The sequence below is a fragment of the Saccharomycopsis crataegensis genome (genome assembly GCF_037102585.1).
Source record: "Saccharomycopsis crataegensis DNA, jcf7180000000074, whole genome shotgun sequence".
Classification (NCBI taxonomy): Eukaryota; Fungi; Ascomycota; class Saccharomycetes; order Ascoideales; family Saccharomycopsidaceae; genus Saccharomycopsis; species Saccharomycopsis crataegensis.
This window is the reverse complement of record NW_027043821.1, coordinates 461,733-486,478: the sequence shown is the minus strand read 5'-3', so window position 1 is coordinate 486,478 and position 24,746 is coordinate 461,733. Positions and strand designations below refer to the sequence as shown.

General features: G+C 39.7%; 9 protein-coding genes across 9 annotated transcripts; 6 read left to right on the top strand and 3 right to left on the bottom strand. All coding sequences in view use genetic code 12, as the record gives it.

Annotated features, from left to right (window-relative positions):
* Positions 1–1,624: 1,624 nt before the first annotated feature.
* On the top strand, positions 1,625–3,286 carry SAM50 (SAM complex subunit SAM50; the record flags this gene model as incomplete). Its single annotated transcript, XM_064995668.1, has 2 exons — positions 1,625–1,657; positions 1,754–3,286. 2 exons carry the CDS (start codon positions 1,625–1,627, stop codon positions 3,284–3,286), a joined length of 1,566 nt encoding a protein of 521 aa, XP_064851740.1.
* A 638-nt stretch (positions 3,287–3,924) lies between these two features.
* On the top strand, positions 3,925–4,533 carry DASC09_020640 (flavodoxin family protein; the record flags this gene model as incomplete). The annotated part of the gene is made up of 1 exon (XM_064995667.1): positions 3,925–4,533. One exon carries the CDS (start codon positions 3,925–3,927, stop codon positions 4,531–4,533), a length of 609 nt encoding a protein of 202 aa, XP_064851739.1.
* A 238-nt stretch (positions 4,534–4,771) lies between these two features.
* On the top strand, positions 4,772–6,883 carry DASC09_020630 (uncharacterized protein; the record flags this gene model as incomplete). The annotated part of the gene is made up of 1 exon (XM_064995666.1): positions 4,772–6,883. One exon carries the CDS (start codon positions 4,772–4,774, stop codon positions 6,881–6,883), a length of 2,112 nt encoding a protein of 703 aa, XP_064851738.1.
* A 658-nt stretch (positions 6,884–7,541) lies between these two features.
* On the top strand, positions 7,542–9,569 carry CRZ1 (DNA-binding transcription factor CRZ1; the record flags this gene model as incomplete). Its single annotated transcript, XM_064995665.1, has 1 exon — positions 7,542–9,569. The coding sequence occupies one exon, from the start codon at positions 7,542–7,544 to the stop codon at positions 9,567–9,569; it is 2,028 nt and encodes a 675-aa protein (XP_064851737.1).
* Positions 9,570–9,913: 344 nt separating this feature from the next.
* On the top strand, positions 9,914–10,930 carry HEM2 (porphobilinogen synthase HEM2; the record flags this gene model as incomplete). Its single annotated transcript, XM_064995664.1, has 1 exon — positions 9,914–10,930. One exon carries the CDS (start codon positions 9,914–9,916, stop codon positions 10,928–10,930), a length of 1,017 nt encoding a protein of 338 aa, XP_064851736.1.
* A 41-nt stretch (positions 10,931–10,971) lies between these two features.
* Positions 10,972–11,748, bottom strand: DASC09_020600 (uncharacterized protein; the record flags this gene model as incomplete). The annotated part of the gene is made up of 1 exon (XM_064995663.1): positions 10,972–11,748. The coding sequence occupies one exon, from the start codon at positions 11,746–11,748 to the stop codon at positions 10,972–10,974; it is 777 nt and encodes a 258-aa protein (XP_064851735.1).
* Positions 11,749–12,211: 463 nt separating this feature from the next.
* Positions 12,212–13,740, top strand: NSE4 (Smc5-Smc6 complex subunit NSE4; the record flags this gene model as incomplete). Its single annotated transcript, XM_064995662.1, has 2 exons — positions 12,212–12,515; positions 12,773–13,740. The coding sequence occupies 2 exons, from the start codon at positions 12,212–12,214 to the stop codon at positions 13,738–13,740; spliced, it is 1,272 nt and encodes a 423-aa protein (XP_064851734.1).
* Positions 13,741–14,129: 389 nt separating this feature from the next.
* ATG2 (Atg2p) lies at positions 14,130–20,756 on the bottom strand (the record flags this gene model as incomplete). Its single annotated transcript, XM_064995661.1, has 1 exon — positions 14,130–20,756. One exon carries the CDS (start codon positions 20,754–20,756, stop codon positions 14,130–14,132), a length of 6,627 nt encoding a protein of 2,208 aa, XP_064851733.1.
* Positions 20,757–21,456: 700 nt separating this feature from the next.
* On the bottom strand, positions 21,457–23,640 carry POX1 (acyl-CoA oxidase; the record flags this gene model as incomplete). Its single annotated transcript, XM_064995660.1, has 1 exon — positions 21,457–23,640. The coding sequence occupies one exon, from the start codon at positions 23,638–23,640 to the stop codon at positions 21,457–21,459; it is 2,184 nt and encodes a 727-aa protein (XP_064851732.1).
* Positions 23,641–24,746: the final 1,106 nt, after the last annotated feature.

Below are 24,746 nucleotides of genomic sequence, written 5' to 3'. Positions count from 1 at the left end.
GTGGATGAGTCAACGGCGAGTGAGTCAGCATGGGTCGGCTAAAGCAGTTCTCACCACTTGGGGGGGTACACCATTTATTCATATATACATATATAATAAGCACTTATTTTCCTTGTTTTCTTTTTTTCTTTTAAATTTTTAAATTTATTTTTTATTTCTTTTAATTACTTTACATTCTCTTTGAGGTACACTACTTTCCATCGCTAATTAATTAAACTCCGGCATCAATCTTTACTCATTAAATGGATTATAACCCACACACATCGTTCATTGCAACTACTACTACCATGTCATATTCACCATTAAGATCCTACAGGCCTAGACGAGGAGACCCTTCCATCAATGGGCCACCAACCTTCACTACCTGTTGCCATTGTGGCCACAAGACCAGATTCCCGTTGGTAAATGGTGCTACTTGCCTCAGTGCCCCTGGTTGCAACCACACAATTTGTGGTTGTTGTGAAAGGTTCACACCAGAAAGAAAACCGGGAGGTGGGTGGTAGATATCATATCTATCTATATTAATAGCAAAAATATTTGGTTTACTGTTTGCTTTATTTTTTCATTTCTTTCTGCTGCTATATTATACATCGAGGTCGATTCTCTTTTGTTTACTAGTGTTTTATAATATTTAATTTTTTTTTTGGGGAGGTACTTGTTTTTTCTTATTTATTTATTTCTGATTCACTTCTCGCGCTAACTTCATTACATATACTATACTTCGATGACATAAATGTATACAAAATATATCATCAAACAACAAATATTGTTCCATCGTCGCTTCCTATTACGTAATTTTCGTGCCCTGACAGTGGTTCCGTTACGGGGGTTTTTTTTTTTGTCACACTTAATTACTTACTCCCGCCACGGAAGTGCCAAACCGTCCCTTTATAATTGGTGTTCTTCCTTGTTTCAACCTTCATTAACAACACAGGAAATATTAGGGCTCCTTTGTTCTCTTTAATTACTATTTCTTTTCTCGTTGTTCAAACACTTGATCCCATCCTCATTCAAATGGCCCTTAGAGTATACTGCTGCCAGTGCCAGATCGCCATCGCCTTCCCCATCTTTGGCGGCAGCCCTTGTATTAATCCCCTCTGCCACCACCGAATATGCCCTAATTGCAAAATTATAGAGGTCGATTATCAAGTACCGCAGTTATTCTGATATATCTTCAACATCAAGTATTCTTCTAACACTTGGTTGATAGGTATTTCATCCAATATGTTGGCTATTGGCAAGCATCTTAATTATATATTATACTCACATTTTCTCCGGTTACCCAATCACAAATAGTCTTTTTTTCTATCACTAGCTTTCTCATAAACATTACATAAAAACAATGATCATCCATTAATACTAATCCAATCATATTTACAGCTTCAATATAAATATATACCTATCCATCAAACCCGAATCCAATTTGTTTAGTATACTGATCAGGACGGATCTCTTTTCTTACCGTCAGATCTCATCTTTTGTGGAGTGCGCATAATGGTTTTCGGGTGGCCCATTTTTTTTTTTTTTTCTTCTTCTTCTTCCACAATAATTTTTCCAGTGGGTATCGATTTAATTTAACAATATTTAACCAGTTGGCGATCTCAGACAATATAGATTAACGGAAATGTCAATTGAAGACGTCACTCATGGGGAATCCGTAAGTAGTTTCATTCAAAAACTTTTTTTTTTTGTTTTTTTTTTTTTTTGTTTTTTCATTATGTGTGTGTCCACATTTGACTAACATCATTCATAGCTCACAGAGAGAATCCAACATGGGTCATTGAAAGAATACCAAAAGAAATCAAAAGTATCGGAAGTCGAACAGCTACAGACCACCCAAACCCAACTACTTGACCAACAAAGAAAAACCGTGGTGGAAGGTTTGCTTGCCGATAACCGGCTAAGATTGGTGGATATCCCCCAAGTGATTGTCAACAATAGTGAATATTATCGGACAACTTTTCTTAATCAACAACTCTCACCACTTCTTACCAACGGCAATAGGCTCACTATTGAAGATTTTTTACAAAAAGTCGATTTGGTGACGAAAAATCTCGTTAACTGTACTAATACCGAGAATTTGCTCGTGAATATCGAAGCATTACCAAAACAACAAACGTTTTGGGCCAACAACGATCGTGAATCAATCAGTCTTATACCAGTGTTCAATTTATTACCGGTGAAACGGTTTTTCGCAAAAACCGGGACTTCGGTAGGTAACGGTGAAGGTAATGGGTATATTACTCTACAACTACGAAATTTCTTGAAAGGGGGAGAAAATTTGATCTTCGACGCCACCATCGGGACCCGTACCAGAACCTCATATTTGCTCAATTTGAACTTCCCAATTAACAACAATGCGTTTTTAAGATCGGAGAACTTGGCGTTCATGAACAGTAGAAAGATCGAATGGGCATCGCATGATCAAATCCTTAAAGGGATTTCTAACAAAATTATTAAATACGGGATCGGTAATATCAACGATCCTAAGAATTTCCACGAGCAATTCACCCAAGAATGGTCGTTTGAAAACGTTTGGCGCTCGGTGGCGGTGCTTGATAAAGCGGCGTCTGATGCGGTGTTATTGAATTGTGGTGACGATTTCAAATCATCGTTCTTGTATAATATCAAGTACGATGATCGAGAAAACAAAATGTTGGCGCAATCGGGGAAGATGTGGAAATTCCAAGTGGAATACGCTCCGTCGTTTTTCCGGGCGTACCAACACTCGAATTTCTTGAAATATTCGTTTGAATCGGTATTTGCCCAGCCGTTGACCAACCGGACATTTTGCAATTTCTCATTCCGCGGTGGGATGCTTCAGAATCTTAGCAGTTTTGGGTATTGTAACATCATGGATAAGTTTAATATTGGTGGTCCCACCGATGTTAGAGGGTTCAATTATAATGGATTAGGACCTCGGGCTGCCACGACTCTGCTGAATAAGAATTTCGGAACCAGCATGGGTGACCGAGTGGGTGGCGATTTCTATTATTCCACAGGGTTGAGTTTGTTCACCACCATTCCTAAAATTGCTCCGACTAGCGAGCATAATTTGAAGTTCCATTCATTTGTCAATGCCGGGAAGCTTGTGAATTTGAATGGGGAAAATAATGGTGGTGTCAAGGATTTATTGAAGGAGCCATCGGTATCCATTGGGTGTGGGTTGTTGTACAATCACCCAGCAGCAAGGTTTGAGTTGAATTTCACGTTGCCGGTGACAGCACATGAATCGGATGCCATGAGAAAAGGGATTCAGTATGGTATAGGGTTGTCGTTTTTGTAAATATGGTAAAATAAAACAAATTTTTAAGGAAGGATCGTTGAAATTTGTTGCTAGCGGTTGATGGATGTCAACATTGTATCATTATTATTAAAAGATATTATATTTGTGTTGTTATGATTGTAATGCTATTTCGACGGTAATCTTATTGTACGTAACGTTGTCATATAAATATAAGATTAGTGTAGGGTTCTTATAGAGTACAAGGTGCCAGGGGACTGGTATACTGATACTGTATTTTTTTTTTCTTTTCTGACACCTGTGAGTATTTATCACACTACATTAGACTAAACTAGACTAGTACGTGTGCTGTGTGACACTTCCAGTTGTTGATTAATAATAGTTGTCCCTGTGTTTATTAATCGACGGCACCGCCACTGCCGGCATTCAATTTCTAATCCTTAGTAACACGAACTGTGTTTCTGGCACCATATTACCCTGATGCGCGGCCACTTTGGTCTCATTTGTCATCGCATTTGTAATGGCACGCACACCACACATATAAGAGACGACACCAATACCATTTCTTATCTTTTTAATCTCTCATCTTCTTAATATCACTACCTCTCCAGTGCTATCACAATCATCTCTCAATATCCTTAAATACTCCCTTATTGAAAAAAAAATAAAAAATAAAAAATATGGCCGATCCTGTCCCAGAAATTAAAACTCCTTACAAGTCCGAGATCTCAGTGGCGATCGTCTACTACTCTCAATGGAACCACACCAAGAAAATCGCCGAGCATGTTCTCAAGGGCGCCAGTAAAGTTGAAGGGGTCACCGTGGATTTGTACAATGCCAAAGACGCCATCGCCAACATCGATAAAATCCAACAGTATGATGCCTTCATCTTTGGATCCCCTACCTACTTTGGGTCAGTGTCTGCTGGGATGAAAGAATTCTTTGAAGCTACTACCGAATTCTTCGCGACCAGAAGCCTCCAAGACAAAATCGCTGCTGGGTTCACCAACTCTGCTTCACAATCTGGTGACAAGCAAGGTACTTTGACCCAGATCTTCACCTACTGTTGTCAACAAGGAATGGTGTACGTTCCCCTCGGGCTCCCAGCCACCAACAACAAGACGGTGCACAACATGGACGCTTTGAACAGAACCAGTTTCTTCTCAGGGTTGGCGACCCAATCTTTCGTCGACGGGACCCCCGAAACCGCTACTGAGAAGTCTGATTTGAGAACTGCCGAGTTTTTTGGGGAAAAGGTCACCAGGGTGTTTGTCAAGTATTATCATTGATAGATGTACATCAGAACAATAGAACGCTACTATTATTTACTTACTTACCACTGAAACAATCGTCGATCACCGAGTGTAAGTCCAAATTAGGAACACATAAGTGCCTGTAGGAAAAAAAGAGGAGAGGAAAAAAGAAAAAAAAGAAAAAAAAATTACCATAAAAAAAAGTCCTACGTATCCGCTAGATAATCCTCATCTACAAGATAGCTATCTCCCCGGTCAACAATAACAACACAGCATGGGCTATCCAATAGTTTATCCCTCTCTTGTCAAAGAGGGCGAGACTTACGAGCAAACCGTCGCTCACTTCCCATACCGTGATGACCAGCTCGACAAAGCAGTTCCATTACCAAACTCCCAAAAACCGGGATTCTCTCCGGTCTTCAGAAACAACGTCTCGAAAGATGGCCTCTTTTCTGGTCTCCACAAGGATGCCAACACCATTTATGAAGCATTCCAACACGTCCTCACCCATCAAGGAGATAATGACTTCCTTGGTCGTCGTGAAGTGCTTGAGTCTGGTAAACTTGGCGGGTACAAGTATGAGACCTACAAGCAAATTGGTGCCAAGCGTGATTGTGTAGGTTCGGGGATCCTCAAATGTATTGAAAAGTATCCAGAAGTCGATGCTGACAACTTCATCGTGTCGCTTTATTCCGGTAACACTTACGAATGGATGCTTACTGATTTGGCTTCCCATGCCTTCAAATTCGCCAACACCACCCTTTATGACTCTCTTGGGAAGGAATCATCGGCGTACATTTTATCACTCACTGAATCACCAGTGATTGTTCTCTCTAAGGCCAACATCACTAAAGTTCTTGGACTTGAAGATCTCAGCCATCTTAAAGTGATGATTTCGATGGACGAATTCAAAGATGATAAAGAGCAAGCTACTTTAGTCCAACAGGCGGAAGCCCGCGGCATCGAACTTCTTTCATTTGAGCAGCTCGTAGAACTCGGGGCCAAATACCCTGCAGAACACCGTCCACCAACCCGTGACGATCTTCTCACGATTTCTTTTACTTCTGGTACTTCAGGAATGCCAAAGGGGGTGGAACTCTCCCACGAAGCTTTCATCAGCGGGGTGGTTTTCTGTTTCTGCCATGTTAATTTCCCAGAAAATGTTTGTTCCTTTTGCTTTTTACCACTCGCCCACGTTCTTGAAAGATTCAAAGTGGCGTTTGAGATCTGTGTTGGTGCGAGAATTGCCCTTCCTCATAACCCTAGCGATGTCAGAACTTTCTTGGATGATATTAAGGAGCTTGGAATTTCGTCGCATTTATGTACCGTTCCACGGGTGTATTCCAAGATTGAACAAGGGCTCCGTTCACGTTTTGCCTCACTTACCGGGATTCAAGGAATGTTGGTCCGCAATGTCATTGCTTTTAAAGGATGGTATGATTACTCGTGGGGGGCCAACGGTAAAGGTTTGTTGAACAAAGTGATCGACAAAGTTTTCCTCTCTAAAATTAGGTCGCAACTTGGTTTTGCTCAGCTTGATTTTTTGATCAGTGGTGGGGCCCCAATCAATGCTTCTGCCATTGAATTCCTTCGTTCGGCGTTTGGTTGTGGGTTTTATTCTGGGTACGGTCTTAGTGAGACGTTTGCTGCGGTTTGCTTATCAAGCAAGTATGAAACCAACCTTCGGTGTGTGGGGCCGGTCGGAGTGACTTGCGAGCTCCGTCTTCGTGATGTTCCAGATCTTGATTACACTTGGGACGCCAACCGTAGTGGGGAAGTGATGTTTAGAGGGCCTCAAGTGTTCACCAAGTACTTTAAGGATGAGCAAAAGACCAAGGACGCTTTTGACGAAGAAGGATGGTTCTATACCGGGGACGTTGGACGTCTTGATAAGGATGGGAAGTTGGAGGTGATTGACCGTGTCAAGAATTTCTTCAAATTGTCTCAAGGGGAATACATTGCGGTGGAGAAGATTGAGAACATTTATCTTTCGAATTGTGAATTTATGGAGCAGATTTTCATTTATGGGGACTCACTTGAAGACCATCTTGTGGGGATTGTTGGGGTTACCCCGGAATCGGTGTTGAAGTATGCCAAACTGTGCAACGGCGCTGATGTTCCAGAGCTTGGATCGGCGGACGAGGTGGTGAAAAAGCTTGAGTCGAACGATGTTGAGTTGCGGACGTGGCTTCTCAAAGAGTCGCAAAAGAACATTGCGAAATCAGGGTTGTTTGGGTTTGAAAAGTTCAAGAACGCGTACTTTTCAGTTGATCCATTGACGATTGAGAATAATTGCATGACCCCAACGATGAAGTTGAAGCGTCCGATTGCCAAAAAGGTTTACCAAGCGGAGATTCGCCAGTTGTATGCCGAGGGTAATCTTTAGAAAGGAGGTAGATATACACACACACATATAAATATATATATATATAGTCAACTAATGATAATCATCATAGTAATCGTAGAAGTAGTAGAAGTAGGTAGCAATGCCCATCGACAACAGGGTAGGGGCTGTGTAACCGCTATGCCTGTACATGCATATACCATGTGGCCTCACAGCGCTGTCCTGTGCTGTCCTGTGCTGTGCTGTGCTGTGCTGTGTGGGAGCACTGCCCCTCCGGCCGGCAACAAAAAGCCCCAAACAACCGGCTATTCGTTCCATCCTTGAAAGCCTTGATATCACCACTATTGTTGGTGTGCTATCTATTATTATCACAATACTCTGGAGTTACCCACACTTTATTTCTTGTCTTTGTCATTGTCTTTGTCTCTGGGTTCTGTGATAAATTCTTTCTCTCTTTCTTTCTTTGCTTCTTTCTTTTTTTTTCCTTTTCAAACATTCTTCTCTTTTTCTTTTCTTCTTTTGACTTCAACACACAAGTTTTTTTTTCCTGGTATAAAAAAAAAAGGGAAAAAAAAAAACAAGAAAAAAAAATAGTATAACGATCATCATCCAGCATACATTAGGGTGGGAAATCCATGAAATTACACCACGTCACACCCACACTGTCGTCCCAGATAATCACTAGTACCAGCGTATCGTCATGGAGTATAATAATAATCACAATAATAACGGTAGCAACCGTGCTATAAAACAGGAAATGGATGATCTTCTCAACTCTGTTGATCCCCAAACCCTTGCCAATATCCATCACAATAGTAACAATACCAATACCAACAACTCTCAGTTTAATAATGCCATCCAAGATATCTTTGTCCAGGACCAAATATTCCAGCAAATGCTCATGGAAAACACCAGGCCCCAAAGTACTAACAGTAGCAATAATAATAATAACCCTATGATGATGTCTACCACCACCGGCATGAATGACCCATCGTTTGGACTGATGAACTTTGTGGGAAATGATCATCTTAATAATAATAATAGTAATAATAATAACAATAATAATAATACGACAGATTTCTATTCCAATCAACGCTCAATATACGGGAATAGTACCCATAATGGCCAGTTTGTACCGATGCCCAATATTGATTTTGTCAATCCGTTTTCAGATAATGCTCAGAACCTCAAGACTGAAGTAACCCCATTCAACAATCCATTTGGAAATCCTAGTAATCAGAACCACAACAACATCATGAATAATGTTAATTTCCATGATAATAGTAACACTCATAATATTGATATTTCTTCGTCTCAACCCCAACTACCACAAGACGTGAACTTACTCTCCATACCCTTTGATAACCACCTCACCAGAAACACTTCCAGCTCTAATTTGTCAGATTTCTCTAGCAACGCTCCTTCACCATCCCCGTACATTTCTGCTCCGGGATCTCCGTACTTGAATGATTATTCAGAGAATTTGTCGATCAATAACGACCCACAACAACTTCAGGTACCCAGCATGTATCTTGATGGATACACCGATTTCAACGAATCACGGTTGACAGTGGAGAATCTTCATAATTTCAGCACCACCAGTTCATTCCAATCTTCGAAAACCCATAAACCATCGATCAAGTACGAAGAAGTCGAGGACCAAGCAAGGAAAACCCCATCGTTATTTGGTGGGGAGGAGTCCAGCAATAATAACTCCCCGGGCCAGCAAGCCATCATGAACAACAACAACAACAACAACAACAACAACAATAATAATAATAAATTTGGTGATTCTTTACTCCCCAGTGTCAACGTCAATGAAGTTCTAGGGGTCCCAATACTCGCCGGTCATGAACGTAATATCAGCACCAGTGATGAGCAATTGAGCAATATGTCATTGAACTTTATGTCACCAATAAGCACCACCACCACCACCACCACCACCGCCGCCGCCAACAACAATAATGATACTCTTTTACACCCTGATGATAATCATCCTGGCCAAGGCCGTCCACGACGTCGTCTGATCAATTCGAAAAACCCTCCAAGATCTCGATCTCGATCCCGTTCTAGCGAACGAAATTTGTCACTCGCGGAAAATCGTGATAAGATCCTTGAATTGGCGTCGCCTAATCATTCGAATAAACGACAACAGAAGCATCCGTCAATCTATGCGTGTGATCTATGCGATAAGAAGTTCACCAGGCCGTATAATCTCAAGTCTCATAAACGGACCCACACTGATGAACGACCATTTATTTGTGGGACATGTGGGAAAGCGTTTGCTAGACAACACGACAAGAAGAGGCACGAGGATTTGCATACTGGAGAGAAACGATTCCAGTGTCGTGGGCTTCTTAAAGATGGGAAAGAGTATTGGGGATGTGGGAAAAAGTTTGCGAGAATCGATGCTTTGGGGCGTCATTTCCGTACCGAGGCAGGAAAAGAATGTATTCGACCATTGGTGATAGAAGCAGAACAAGAAAAGACCAGCCAAATTACCAATGGTGATGATTTCTACCAACAGATTCTACAACAACAACAAGAACGTCAATTACAGTTACAAAAGGGACAGAAAAAACAAGGAGTACCGAAAATTGCCATCAACACTACTGATCTAGGGGAGATGGGATGTTCACCAGGGGTTTCACCAATTGATAGTCCAATCCCGGATTTCAAAATCACCGTGGTTCCTGATCCTTCTCCAAGCACCAACTTTTCCCCATAGAAAAGACCTTTTTTTTTTTTTTTTTTCAAATCTTTTTTTTCATTTTTTTTTTTTTTTTTTTTTTTTTTTTTTTTTTTTACTCATATCAAGTCAGTGTACATATACACTGTGATATTTTGAGACTAGAGGTTATAATATTACTGTTACTTTGATAATAAACATTTTATAAGTTTTATGTTGAGATTTGTTGATGTAATTGTCATCATATCATCAAGTAAGGTTTCCCGGACTTGAGCATGTATTTTTTTTTTTTGGTCATTTTTTTTGTCACTTTCAAACCTCATCAACTTATCAGTACGCAGTGATTGATTGCATTAGTTAAAACCAGAAATCCCCCTCCAACAATGGTTCATACTGCAGAATTCACAAAACCTCGCGAGACCCAAGTCTCTAGCATCCTTCAAGGAGCTTACCACCACCCACTTTCCCGTGAGTGGCAAGCCGAACGCCAGCTCCTGAAGAATATGTTCATTTATCCCCTTTTTGTCAGTGACACCGAAGACGAAGAAGCCAGTATCGATTCGTTACCTAATCAAAAGCGTTGGGGGTTAAAGAAACTTATCCCATTTGTGGCAACTTTGGTGGCCAAAGGATTGCGTAGTGTGATCTTATTTGGGGTGCCGATGTCCCAACCAAAGGACGAAGTGGGGACTTTGGCCGATGATCCTAATGGACCGGTGATCCAGGCGATCAAACTTCTTAAAGAAAACTTCCCGGAGCTTTACATCGTTTGTGACGTGTGTCTTTGTGAATACACTTCGCATGGCCATTGTGGGGTGTTATTGGAAGACGGAACCCTCAATCGTGAACGCTCGGTGCAAAGAATTGCTAAAGTCGCCGAGAATTACGCCCGTGCTGGGGCCCATTGCTTGGCTCCCAGTGATATGATGGACGGTAGAATCTTGGAGATCAAACAAGCGTTGATTGATGCCCAACTTGCCCATAAAGTGATGTTGATGTCGTACTCTGCGAAATTTAGCGGCAATCTCTACGGCCCATTCAGAGACGCTGCGGGATCATGTCCATCATTTGGGGATAGAAGAGCTTATCAATTGCCACCGGTCGGAGGAGGGTTGGCTAAACGTGCATTGATTAGAGATTTGAACGAAGGGGCCGATGCGGTGATTGTTAAACCATCGACGTTTTATTTGGACGTGATGAAGAGTGCGGCTGAGATTTGTGAAAACATCCCGGTGGTGGCGTACCATGTCAGTGGGGAATTTGCAATGTTGCACGCTGCTGCTGAAAAGAATATTGTTGATTTGAAGGACATTGCGTTTGAATCGCACAATGGGTTTTTGAGAGCCGGGGCCAAATTGATCATTTCGTATTTTACTCCAGAGTTTTTGGATTGGTTATAGTTGTCATTATATCATTATTGTACATAGATTATATATATATTTCAATTCGACTGGAATGTCCAATTATTGTTTATGAGTTTCAAATTTTTATAATCGTTGGTGGATTTATCAATGGTTTCGACATTTTGTAGGAATATACAAAGTACCGGAACGTTCATCATTTTCTTTGCGGTGGGGTCGACGAGTTGTGCAAGTTTTGCTCGTTTATGTTTCTTGGTTTTACCATCAATATTTACCTGTGCCTCGACATTCAAAAACTCCAATTTGTTGTATTGTTTATAACATCGATACTTGAAAGTTTTCTTGTCCTTCTCCTCCTCTGAAGTCTGATTATTATTATTAGTATTATTATTAGTATTATTATTATTATTATCATTATTCTTTTTCTTTGATAAGACTACCACATCATCTCCCGAGACTATCAACTGCTTGACAATTTCCACCACGGAAATGAGTTTTTGACTATCTTTCCCCAGAGAAACAAGCAAGACATCTCGATTATTGTTCAATTGATCGCAGATTTGATTTACCCGTTTGTTGATATTATCATTCACCCGCACTTCCCAGGTCTTAATGACGTTGACCGGGGTAGGAGAGTCTTGGAAACTTTCAGCCACCCCATTGGCCACATCTTTCATGAGTTTGACTAATTCTGGTCGCTGGACTTCTTTCTCACTGACTTCGATAATCCCATCGGATAACGTGCTCATTAACACCCATTCGAGGTCGTTATTTTGGGACACCGAACTCACCACCGATTCTGGGCGGGTGGTATCGTCTAACGTGACCTCAGAAGATGGTCTTTTTATGCCGCTCATATCTCCACTAATGATAAATTCCTTTGATTAACAGAGATCGACATAATATTCTTCTTCGTCATCCTCCTTGGAAGAAAAAAAAATATTGTGATGCCCAAACACCCTTACATGGAAAAACCCAAACACACGGACACCGATAAGGACAACCGAGAAATCGATATTACCATTCAAAGCGGCCAAATTCCATCACACAAATAAAAAAAGTAAATAAGCGAGATTGTAAATCGAATCAATAACATATATTAATATATAACAGTGAATAGTAAGTAACCTGAGAATTCCTTAAAGTGCTGCGACTTAAGGCTCGTACACGTGACTGACACGATATACATATTTTTCTAAAGAGGAAAAAATAAATAAAAAAAAAAACGCCAAAATATTTAGTTCAGGAGATTACTGTCAAAATACCAGTATTATTATTTATTATTATTATTATCAAAATTTCTTTCCTTGTTCGCTCAAGATGACACGAAGCATTAATGATAGACGTATAGACGAATCAGAGTCTGAGGATATGGAAGAGCTTGATATCGAAGAACAAGACGAAGACTTTGATGAGGACAATGAAGACGATGATGATGATGATGATGATGATGATGATGATAATGATGATGATAATGATGATGATGATGATGAAGAGGAAGATGAGGAAGAAGAAGATGAAGAAGATGATGGGGAATCGCTACAATTTAGAAATCAGACTGAAAGGGAAGAATATGAGAAGAAACTTTCTTCATCTTACAGAAATATCAATACGAGAATGATGAGTAAGTAATTTGTTTTCATCTTGGGACCCCACCAAGTTATATATGTTGTCATTACGGTTGGAATTAAGTCATAAATTGTGGCTTCTGAAGTTATATCTTGTGACAAATATATATATATACCTACCCGATTAGTCGGTGGTGTATGTGTCTATTCCACCTGAATAGTATATGTGCATTATTAGATAATCCCACCCGAGTGATAAATCACTGCTACAAAATGTGTTTAAAATATTCAATAACTAACAAAAATTCCACAGATCAAAGAGCCGAAGTGGCCCGTCCCGGAGGACTCGAGGTCGTGAGCGAAAATTTACGGAACATCGATACCTTGTTTGCCCAATCCCGCAAAACGTCTTCCCTCAATAAGAACCTCCAAACTTACGATGCCAAATCGTTATCTAACGTCTCTGATTTAGCAGAGATTTCTATTCGTAATTTGAAAATCGGTAAGAGCGCCCAACACATCAACCTCGATGAATTGCTTCGTCATACTAAACGGTTTCTCCTACGTGACACTGATCCTGATATTGATGATCTTACTGCTGTCGCGACAAATACCATGGGAGCTGATGCTGCTGCCAAGAACGCCGAGGGACTCTTCACCGACGATACCCTCAAAGAATTAGATTCTCGACGCCAACAGGCCCAGGATCTCATGGACTCGAAAACTCAATGGGATCAATTCAATTTCCTCAAACTCGGGGCGGTTTACATGATCACTGGGAATCGTTGTCCCACAATAGATTTCCTCAAAGGTCCATTGACCATCGAGAAAAAACACCGACAATTCAAAAAACGCGCCAAAGATGACCTTCCAAAATCCGGGGTCACCACCGCTGATCGTCCCGATTTACAAAACCTTGCCGAGAAAATCGACGATACCTCACAAGCGGTGTTGAAAGTGTTCAAAACGTTGCAAGAAAAACAACGCGGCGAACCAATGGACGTCTTCCGGTTCTTTATCAATCCTCATTCGTTTGGCCAGTCCACTGAAAACATGTTCTACACCAGCTTCTTGGTGCGTGATGGCCGTGTGGTGATCTATCAAAATCCCCTGACCGGTTCGTGGGATATTAGAGAAATTCCCGTCACCACTAATAATTACCAGTTGATCAAGGATACCGAAGTCGAGCATCATATATTCAAATTAGACTACCCGAAATGGCAGAGGTTGATTCGTGATTTGGGAATCACTAGCTCGTTCATCGAACCAAGAAACTATTGATTAGACTGCTCTTTTTACTTTACCCAATTTTTATTATTCGTCATTAATGTCTTATTAGCTGTATATATAAATATATTTTGTCCAGGTGATATATCTATCAAATAGATTTTTACATTTCTGAAACTAAAATAGAAGAAAAAATATATGGTAAAACGTTTGACTATATCAATCGAATGTGAATGCTAAAAAATAAATAAATAAATGAATAAAATAACAAAACAAAAATAAAACCCCTATCATATATCTTATTAAAAGAAAATAATCAACAAATCAAACAAAAAAAACAAAACAAATGACTCAAATTGAGAAAAAGAAAAGATAACAAAAAAAAAAAAAAGATTAAGAAAAAACAATAATAATAAGAATGGCGCTTCACTATAATATAAATTCTATCTTGGCTTCGCCTTATACTTCTCTTTAGCTTCCAACCCTTGCTCAGGATTGATTTGATTTGTCACCCCGAGCAAAGTTTTGGAAATCGCTTCAGTAGTACCAATCATCGGCCTGATAAGTGCAACCGGTGCCGCCTTGGCCATGACATATAACGCCTTCTTAGCACTCCCACTTTCAGAAGCATCACCTCCCGCTTTTACCACCGCATCACGAGCCAACAAAAAGTTACGCTCAAGACTAGTCACCGCAACATTGAGCCCTTGCTTAGCATCGATCGGTTGATCAGCATACAAACTCACGGTCCGTTGCTGTTCCGAAGTATCGTAATCTTCATCTTCAGACTCATTTTCAGAAATATCTAGCAACTCGTCATCTTCAGAATCACTGTAAACCTCAGAATAATATCTACTTCCAGAGTATCCTTTGCTTTTTGTTGTCGAAGAAGACACTCTTCTCCTAGTTCTTGCTTCGGAATTATTGTTGTTGATGTTCCCACCGCCACCAGCATACATCGACCCCCGCATGTCCATCACTGATACATCAGTGACCCTATTTTTTGACTTAGACTTGATACGATCATAATGATCATCATCTTTGGTTTCGAAAAATTCTTGCTTGTGGACACGCTTTGGCAATCTAGCAGATGAACCAGCCCCTCCCAAAGCTTCTTCGGTATTTTCCAAAACCGTTTGAGTACCGGCAGCAATCTTAACCCCGAACCGGAGTAGCTCATTGGTGGTGGTTCTCACAAAAGCATACGCACCTTTTTGAAGACTATTACCAACTCTACCATCCTTTTTGTATTCATTTACTGGAATCACCATCAAATCTTTGATACCTTCACCAATTTTCGATAATGATGGAGTTAATCCTGAAATAATACCTTTCAATTGGGTACTCCTGATATCTGGCATCCATAAAGCATTCAACTCATCATTAAGTCTTGGCATGCCAGGTATACCATACAATGTTAATTTTTTCAAAGTAATCTTGGCACCGTCAAGGATGAAAAAGTTCACAAACTCGGTAGTATTCCCGGATCTAATCCCAAAATAATCAACCTTCTTCGGTTTATAATCCAACTTAAGATGAACCGAGTTGATTTGGAACTTCTGAATATACAAAATGTCATCATATATCTCATCAAACATAAATCTCTTATCTTTGAATCCTCCAAATCTCGTCAAGAATTCTAAAGCATCTTGATCAACATGGAGTCTAAGAGGTAACACGTTCACTTTGATTGTAGATTCCGTGGCCGCTAATGATGCAACAGGTCGGTAAGTTGCAAAATCAAAATTTATAATTCCAACACCAACTTCCCTGTCCCCCGCCTCCTTCATGTAGGTTGCAAACTTATTCCAGGTCGAGGTTGGAACATGATCGATGATTTCAAAATCCTTAATTTTGACGCTCAAGGAAAGCAATAGTTCAGAGTCATCCTCCAATTCTTGATGTCGAAGGGTTTTGTTATCAAAAACTGGATCAGTATTGCAATGAATAATACAATCAAGCTCCAATTCAGTAATATCCACGCTCAATTTATGGGACTTGGATCGTCTCAAATTTAATTTCCTGTAATTTGTCTTTTGATCAGGTACTAATTCGGCTTCTCTCAGCTTTTGATGAGCACTAGGCAAAGTAGAGTTTGTGCTCATGACATCTGAATTCCCAATAATCTTATTAATACCAACCGCCAAATCATCAGGATTGGCTCCCGCAGGAAGACTGATATGAATAGAGTCAAATAGCATGTGATCAATTATTTGCGGATCACCATAGCCAGGATAGAAATTATCATTATCTTCTTCTTCATCACTATTGTCTTCTTCAGCTCCATCAAACTCATTAATATCTCTCATGGTATCATCATCATCATCATCAATCCCGAAAGGTCTGAACCCAAAATCACCAAGAGAATCCCTTCTGTTTCTTTTGTCCTTTAGCTTTTTAGCGCTTCTTAAATAATTTTCATTAATGGCACTGATATTCTCCTCTTCCTCAGCCATATCTTCATCACTTATCAAGGTATTATTTTTCGTAGTGGCACCGTTATCATTCCTAGCCACTTTATCATTGAAAGCCTTTAACCCAGTCTTTTCAACCATGCGGACTACCTTCTTTATTGCCAGCCTAGTATCAGGCCAATCATAGCCATCATAAAGCAATATATTTATCTTCCCCAATATTAAATGAACTTTAACAGGAACAGTTCTAGCTTTCAAATCAGTATCACTATAATTATCATTGATAGTATTGAAGTGATTAGCGGCAAAAGACAATGACGAATTTGAAGACATGTCCTCTTCATTATTACTACCAAAAGATTCGTTGTAATAAAAGGTATTTTTCAGTAATGGGTCCCTCTTTTTACCAACATTCAATGTACTTAATGAGCGACTCAAAATATCATTGGCGATCTTTTGGTTCGAAGATTGTGATTCAGATGATTGTTTTGAGCTAGAAACTGATGAAGAATTATGCAATCCTTCATAATAATCATCTACAAAATTCAAACCTCCATTGTTTTCATCAGCTTCACCATCAGATTCAAGATCCAATTCAGAATCAGAACCTTCATTATTTCGGTTGAACAAAACAGTCTCATGTAGTGATTTACGTAGACCAAAGGCATTCTCATCGATGTCGTCAAAAATATTCACAATTCCTTTGCTACCAATCGCATCCTGAGTATTAGTGGCTAAATCTTCATCATTAATAGAGACCTTGAACTTCTCCTCATCACTAAGAATTACTGGTTCCTTCAAATCGGCAAACAATTGGGTCAATGTTTGAGAGCTATCAGCACAAAGTTCAATACTGCAGATATCAGCATCAATTTTCAAATCAATAACCGGATTCTGGCAACCAGGCATTTTGTAGAGTTTTATTTCACTATTGCGAACAAGCAATAAATTCAAAGAATTAAATGTCCCCACAGAAATAAAACCTCTACTTAAATTCCATGACAACTGTGACCAAGAAGGAATGCTTGAGGTATTGGATCCGCCTTGCAGGGAAATAGGCGGCTTCTTCTTTGTGCTTCTAGTCCCTGACCATTGCCTACGCTTTTTTGTTTCTGAATAGCTTAAAATATTATCAGTATCATCGATCAATAACATGGAAATGTTCCGAAGTTGAGCTTTTGTAAAAAATTCATCATTCCCAATGTGTATATCCAAGTCACCTCTGTTTACCATCAACATCGCTTTTGAGTGTAATCTACTTGGGTTTAAGCCAATAACACAATCAACAACTCTTAACTTGATAAGGGACGTAGGAGAATTATTATCACTGGCGGTTTTTGGTATCAGCGACTCTTGTGGTTGGGCATTGTTCTTTTTATCAAAAATCAGCAACCAAGCCGCATAATAATTGATCGCCAAGTTTCTAACAAATCCACGACCACTATTGTTTGAAAACCTGATTCCAATCACGGGTAGGATATCATCTTCCGGGTTGGAAATCCCCACCAATTGTTCCAAACCATCAAAGTTTTTACCATCAAATCCAAATTCATCCAGGGTAAAAAATTCCTCCACTCCCCTTGATTTCACATTATTAATGTTTTGGTGATCTAAGCTCCCTTCTTCTAGATCAAAAAGATTAACCCTCATAGAACCATAGAATCTGAATAAGGAAACCTTCTTCACTAGAATTTGAATAACAGAATCATTGAAAATATTCACGTGGACAGTATCTATACTTCCCACAATATCACCAAAAAGGCTAGAAGGGTCGTTTTCAGCCGCCTTGATTCCATTGATACCAGTCTTAATCTTGGAAATATTAACGTGCATCTTAACATTAGAACTGGATCCTGGGTTTGAAAACAGAACCGTACTGGTCATTCGAACTTTTCTAGTAGTACGACCAACGGGACTAATATAGCTCGGATTGCTTGGTTCACTAATCATCGTAACGCTTTTTGGCTTGGGCAAATCAGCGGCAAAGCGTTTGAACATCTCAATCATATCCATCAAGCTGGAAAACTCTTCACTATAAATCACTGAATCTATATTCAACACAGAGTCAGTACTGTACATTATTTCCTTGTTATTTATGTCGAAAGATGTAATTTGATGGTGGGGCTTCTTTGAATAGCCTGTCAAGCTAATATTAGAAATCATGGCGATAAGCCCATTGTCCTTATTCACTAATCCCTCATCATTTATGATCCTAGTGGCAATTGACGATTTCATCTTGTTGATTTCATAAATCAACATTTTTGGAATATTCAATCTCTGGGTACTTGAACAATAATTAATCGGTAGGATTTCCAAATAAAGTCCTTGATTCTCTTCAATTTCTAAAGTGATGTGTATTGAATTAGACTGCACAGTCAATGCGCTTTTCTTTTGGGGAATATGAGATGAATTACCAAGAATAGAAGATGCCATCATTCCACCGCCTGGTTTCTGGAAAACTAATGACGCCAGCAATCCCAGTCTTTTGCCAGAAAATTGACTGGAATAGTTATTAGTAGCTGCTAAATTATTATTGGTATCTAATGTGCTCTGTAGTTTCGTCAAGGCATCTAAAACCGGGGATATCTTGTAAAATTTGCCAAGAAGCTTACCAATGATCTGAGAGTTCAACTTCAAAGACGCAATTTTCGAAAAAAGTACTGTAATATCAGTGGCAGCAGTAGATGCTTGGTGTTGATTCATCATGTACTCAAATCTAAGTTCCTCCTGTTTGACCTCTGCGACTGGTTCATTTTCAGCCGATGAGAACCCAAACGCCTGGGATTGGCTGTTGATCATTTCCAATTTTTCAATACCACCGTAAATTAAATACTGGTTCTTTTTGTTAACATTAATATTTGAAAACTTCAAAAGCAACTCATCTGAACTTTTAAATGTCCCATCTGGTAAAATATAATCATCAAAATTAACGCTCAATTCTTTAATGCACATTCTAGAGAACCATGAAAGTTTATCTTTGCCATCATATTCATCATTTGGATCAGAGTCCAAAATACCATTCTGACTTTTTGATTTTCCAATTGTGACATTACCGCCATTCCCATTAGCCAAGTTGCTATAACCTCTCATTTTGGCCTTCTTGCGCTTGATAAGATAGGAGTTCAATTTATTGATTTTATCAAATTGCTTTATGAAGTTCAAGGCTACATCAAATATTGATGCATAAACACCATCATCTTCGTTGTCATAATCTTTGAAAGAAATGTTGACTTGTTCAATAATGACCTCCAAGTCTTCGAATTCAAGTAGTCCCGCAAATCTCAAAACTAGAGATGAGATGGCAAAAAAGTATCTTCTTTCATCTACTCGCTCATCACAGAATGAAGCAGCTTCACGCTTATTTTCTTTCTGTTTGGAATGATTCATAATGCTGAATTGTGAGGTATTCATTGTCCCACTTCCGGTAGCAGTTTCATAAATACTATTGAATATGCGTTCTTGTTCGTCAGTCTTCAAAGAGCTTTTTCTCAAATTTGCAATGCTACTGTGAAATGAATGATTTTTGTCGTCTTCGTCTTCAAAATCATCTCTTTCTTCTTTGAGTTTATTAAGAGTCATCATCATTGTTTGTGATAAATGTGAATTAGCACTAAGAAACATTGTTGATGGAGTATCGGCGTCGTCACTTCCATCGCTATCTTGATCTGTAGGGGCACCCTCATCTTTAGGGTTTGGTAGGAATGATGAAGCCATCATTTGATTGTACCCTTCGTCATCGGAATTGAATTGGTCGCTATCTTCATCATCTGAATGGGCCATATTATTCAGCGGTTCTATGATGGGTTCCTCTAGTACACTACCCAAACCATTGAACTTTTTGGGAGATGAATGATGATCTGGTCGTGGATTTTGTTTAGCTTTTTCTTTGGAAGCTCCATTGACAGTTGAAAGCTCGGTAAACATTTTAAACCCTTCAACATTTACCGCCTTATTTTTTTCATTAGTGTAATCCCAACTGACTTTATCAAGTTGCAAGAAAAAATGAGAGCAAGCGGCCCGCTGCTGACCATTGCTTCCGCCAATACTGGTCAGGGTACCATTGTCATCGATGATAACTTTGACTAATACATTTTCCACCACCACCTGTAACTTGGACAATGCAAGTTCCACAGCCCTGTTAACATAACTAGAATAAAATGTTGTAGTTTCCTTCTTCTTCTTATTGGTTTCATTTCTGTTATCGTCATCATCGTTATTACCGGATTCATTTTCGTCGCTGCTGGTGCCGCTACTGGTGGTACTGACCTCATCGCCATGCAAATCACCCATGACACTATTCGCCAAATCGTTCCTTGACTTAGCCAAACTGAATTCTCTGCTCTGACTTCCATTTTTCTTTGAAGAGTCACTGGTACCTGCTCCTGTTGCTAATACTAATATCACCTCTACCCCAGTACATTTTACCACGATTCCGTCTGTGGTTAATTGCAAGTTGACATCACTGATCTGGCCACTTCGAAGAAATGCACCAGGAATGGAAAAGCTCTCGGGATTTAAGGCAACATTCTTCAAAGATAAGACCCCTAGTGAGACATCCAAGTCACTGAGATCAATCTCGCTAAACACCGAAAGCTGCTGGAGAATGTATCGTAGGAGACGCTTTTGAATGTTCTGAGGCATCCATTGGGGACTCATTATTATTAAAGGGAAGAAAAGAAAAGATTTTTGATAATAATAAGAACAGTAGTGAAATAGAAACTTCCTTTGTGAAAATTAACTGGATGCAAATAATTGGAGTGTAATTTGTTTTAAACACGGGTGGATCTCTGTAAGAAATCAATAAATAAACCTAGGATTGAGTTGTATGTTTCTGTGACTTTTTTAATTGATTAAACCAATGATTTAAAACCACCAAACCAATCCTCTATCAATAATGCTCTATAAATCCGTCCACAGAATATAAATATTTAAATATATATAGCCTCTGAACCAGCTGAGAGTCATATGTGATTAATTGACTTCCTTATCGATAGGGAATGGAAGCGTGTGGCGAGCACAATCTCATCTCATAATCCCAAAAAGCAGATCACCTACCAGGGCTACAGACCGGTGCCATAACCGCGGTACATCACAATCCGTCAAAAAAAAAAAAAAAAAAAAATTAACTTATTGATAAGAAACATCAAGCTTAAGCTTTTTTTAAAATATATATTTCGTCACAATGCTCTCATAAATATCATTGAAGTATATGATATACACTTACAATAAAAAAAACAAAAAAAAACAGGAAAAGTAATAACAAAAAAGAACAATGAAAACCATTCGTGTCATAAGATAGGGGGAAAAAAGAAAAATCAAAACCAGCAAAACCAAGTTAAATACACTACCAAGCACTCTACTTGCCCAATTTCTCCAATGTCTTTGCATCCTTTTCATGATATTCTCTCTCTTCTATACTACCTCTCTTCAAAAATTTCAAGATCTCGTCTTGATAGGCATAATCATCGTAGTCTGATTTGTTGTTGTTGACAGAATTCACCAAGTCAAAGTACTTGTTGTAGATATCACCATCGTAATTACCCAATGGGGTGTTGATGAAGAAATCACTTAACTTAAAAGCATCTGTCAAGGCCACAATACGGTGACGCAAGAATGGCAATAAATCATCAAAAATACGGGACTCGACAAGAGCAATTTGTGACTGTGACAACAAGCCAAAACGCAAAAAGACACCGGAATTTTCCTTGATAGTATATAAGGCAAATAAATTGATAATATTAACCAAAGCTGGCTTGATGGAGCTATTCGCTTCAGTAGCATCAAAGTATAAAAGGACTGATTCGAGATAATACCTCTGGCAGAAAAACTTTGCGGTGTTGAGCATTAGTGGACCAACTTTATCAAAATCCTTGTTGTATTTTTTCAATTGAGCAACGACTTCATCAATCATCAGGATGACCATGAAATCAAATAACTCCAAAAGCCTGGCATTGTCACTGAAATCCAACTTCGCAAAATCTGATGGCTTATAAGATTTTGTTAAAAATTTGAATTGTGATGGAACAGGTCTACCTTTAAGAGCCGATTGACGGTATTTGGTCATTGAGCGACCAGAATTCATACTCAAAACATTGTTGTCACCTTCCCAGGTACATTGAACTACCCAGTCATTATAAGTCTGACCAAAAGAAGAATAAGCACTGTAACCATGGCCACCACAAGCCTGTCTACATTCATCAATGGCTTTAGCACCATACCATGTAGATGAGGGTTTGACTGCAGCACTGATCACAAACACTTCTTTAAGGTCTTCAATGGTCTTGAATAAAAACTTTTTGTTTTTCAATAATTGAGTGGATTCCAACGCACTATTCACTGCATCAAGGTTTCTGACCATTCTATAAGCAGCACTGGACAAGCAATAAGCAGTGGCCAATAATGGGATTAAACGGTATTGATGGTTTGGGTAGTCAATCAATTGTTTTTCAAGTTTCAATGAATTGTCAACTTGTTGGGGACTGGCGAAATTCGTTTCTTTGTTAACCGCTTTACCGAATTGTCTACGGCCCACAGCGTATCTTAAGGCAATAGTCGTGACCTTAGCACCAACTCTATAAGAGTCCATGACCATCCCGACTCTACCACCCAACAAAGCACCATAAGCTAATTGATCCATTGGGGAATTGATCACTTCTTCCTCGTCATCATTAATCTGGACGTATTTTTGCAACATGAAATTCTTTGGGATCTTTACATTTGTGAATTGAATCCAACCATTGTCGATACCTTGACGGCCCATCTTGGCGCCAATGTCACCAATTGACACACCAGGGATCAAGTGATGATCTACATCTCTAAGCTGAACAATAAAGGTCTTCACCCCATAGTCCTTGCCCTTAACGATCAATCTAGCGTAAACGCAACAATGATTGGCGGTGGTGGCAGCGCCTCCGATCCACCACTTGGTAGCGCCGATATGAGGGGTGTTGATAGTGAATGTTTTGGTCTTGAAATCATATTCGGCAGTGGTCTCCAATGCAGCGACATTAGAGCCGTGAGCCAATTCGGTCATACCAAAACAACCGTAAACCCCTTTTGCGTACAACCCTTCGCGCTCAAAGGCCCAATAATTGAATTGGGCTTTGGTGCCGTTACCCTTGATGGCGCTATAGAAAAGCCCGGAATGGATGGCAATTCTGGTTACTGTTTGGGGATCGTAAACTGCATAAGTAAACAAGATGTTGTTGTATTGGGATATATCAATCTTGTCATAAGGAACGCCGTTTGCCAATTGTTCAGCAACAATTCTTTCGCAGTAGAGGGCCAATTGTTTGACCTTGAGGAAGGTTGTGCGTCTAATTTCGTCTTTCGAAGTGTTTTCGTAATACCCGGGCTTGTTTCTCAAGACCAAATCGCGTTCCAATAACTTAGATATTTCCAAGATGCTGTTAGCGTGCTGATCGGAGTTGCCTTCGAGGAACTTGAACATCTCATCGACCGAGAAGTCGGAGTTATTGGCGCGCTCATTGGCAATGAGGTTGTAAGGCCTAGGGATATTGTTTTTCTCTACTCTGGACATTGTGGGATATTAATGAATTGGGAGGTGGTTTGATTATTAATTAGGTGGAGCAAGAGCAGCCATCAGGATTTTATATGGGAGAATGGTCATATTGATGGATGACACGCTGTGCACTAAGTGGGGAAGCTAATTTTCCCTCTACAGCGACAACCACCACCACCATGAAAACAGACCACACAGCACACACAGCAATTGAATGCGGCGCGCCCGGTAGTCACTCAGTAACTATTGGAGAGGAGCGACAGACAGAGAGGGAAGATCTTTTGCCACGTGACTGTTTGTCTGACTTTGGCCGGGGGAGAGTAGCCAGTGACAACTGGTGTGTGGGTGGCGCCGGCGTTCCCAAGTCAAAACAACAGCTTCCTTCCCCTGACTGGAAAGTACGTTAGTTAGTTAGTTGTGTTGATGTTGGGTTTTTTCACACACATTACATTCAATAGCGGTCATTATTTCACTGATTTATAGAAGAAATTGGTTCCCATGGCGTCTTACCCGATCATCCAGATAGCAGCCATCCTTAATACAATCTATCATTCTCTACTCTACCGCCATAACAGACCCAGCGAGGATCTTATCTATCTAATATATATCTTGATTACCAACCAGTATATCCATAAAGACCCCCATCCCACAGACAACAATCCAGCAGTAATTTTTCAAATAAAGATCAGGATAATAAATTGTTAAGATTGGTTTCTGTAAATAAGATCGGAAGGTTAACTATGTAGCAAAGAAGAACCCAACTGACCATCGGCATTCATTCTTATTGTTCTGTTATTCCCGTATCTCCCTCCCTCCCCTGTGGTCTCCACAAATCACATAAAACATCACCCTCCTCGGTGATCGGTCCATGGAAATGGCTCTGGCCACAATGCGGCACGTGGTAAACAATCTCCTTATCACGTTGCATATAATACCGTCGGGTAACATCAAATCCCCAGCCATTTCTTTACTTTTCGCCCAAAGCACCCACCACCACGGAATCCAAACACCAAAAAAGAAAGGGAAAAAAAAAAAAAGTTGAACACATCACATAATAATCTTGTTAGTCCAGAAATCATCAATTTTTTTTTTTTTCTAGGAAGTCTTCATCTGACCAGCACACA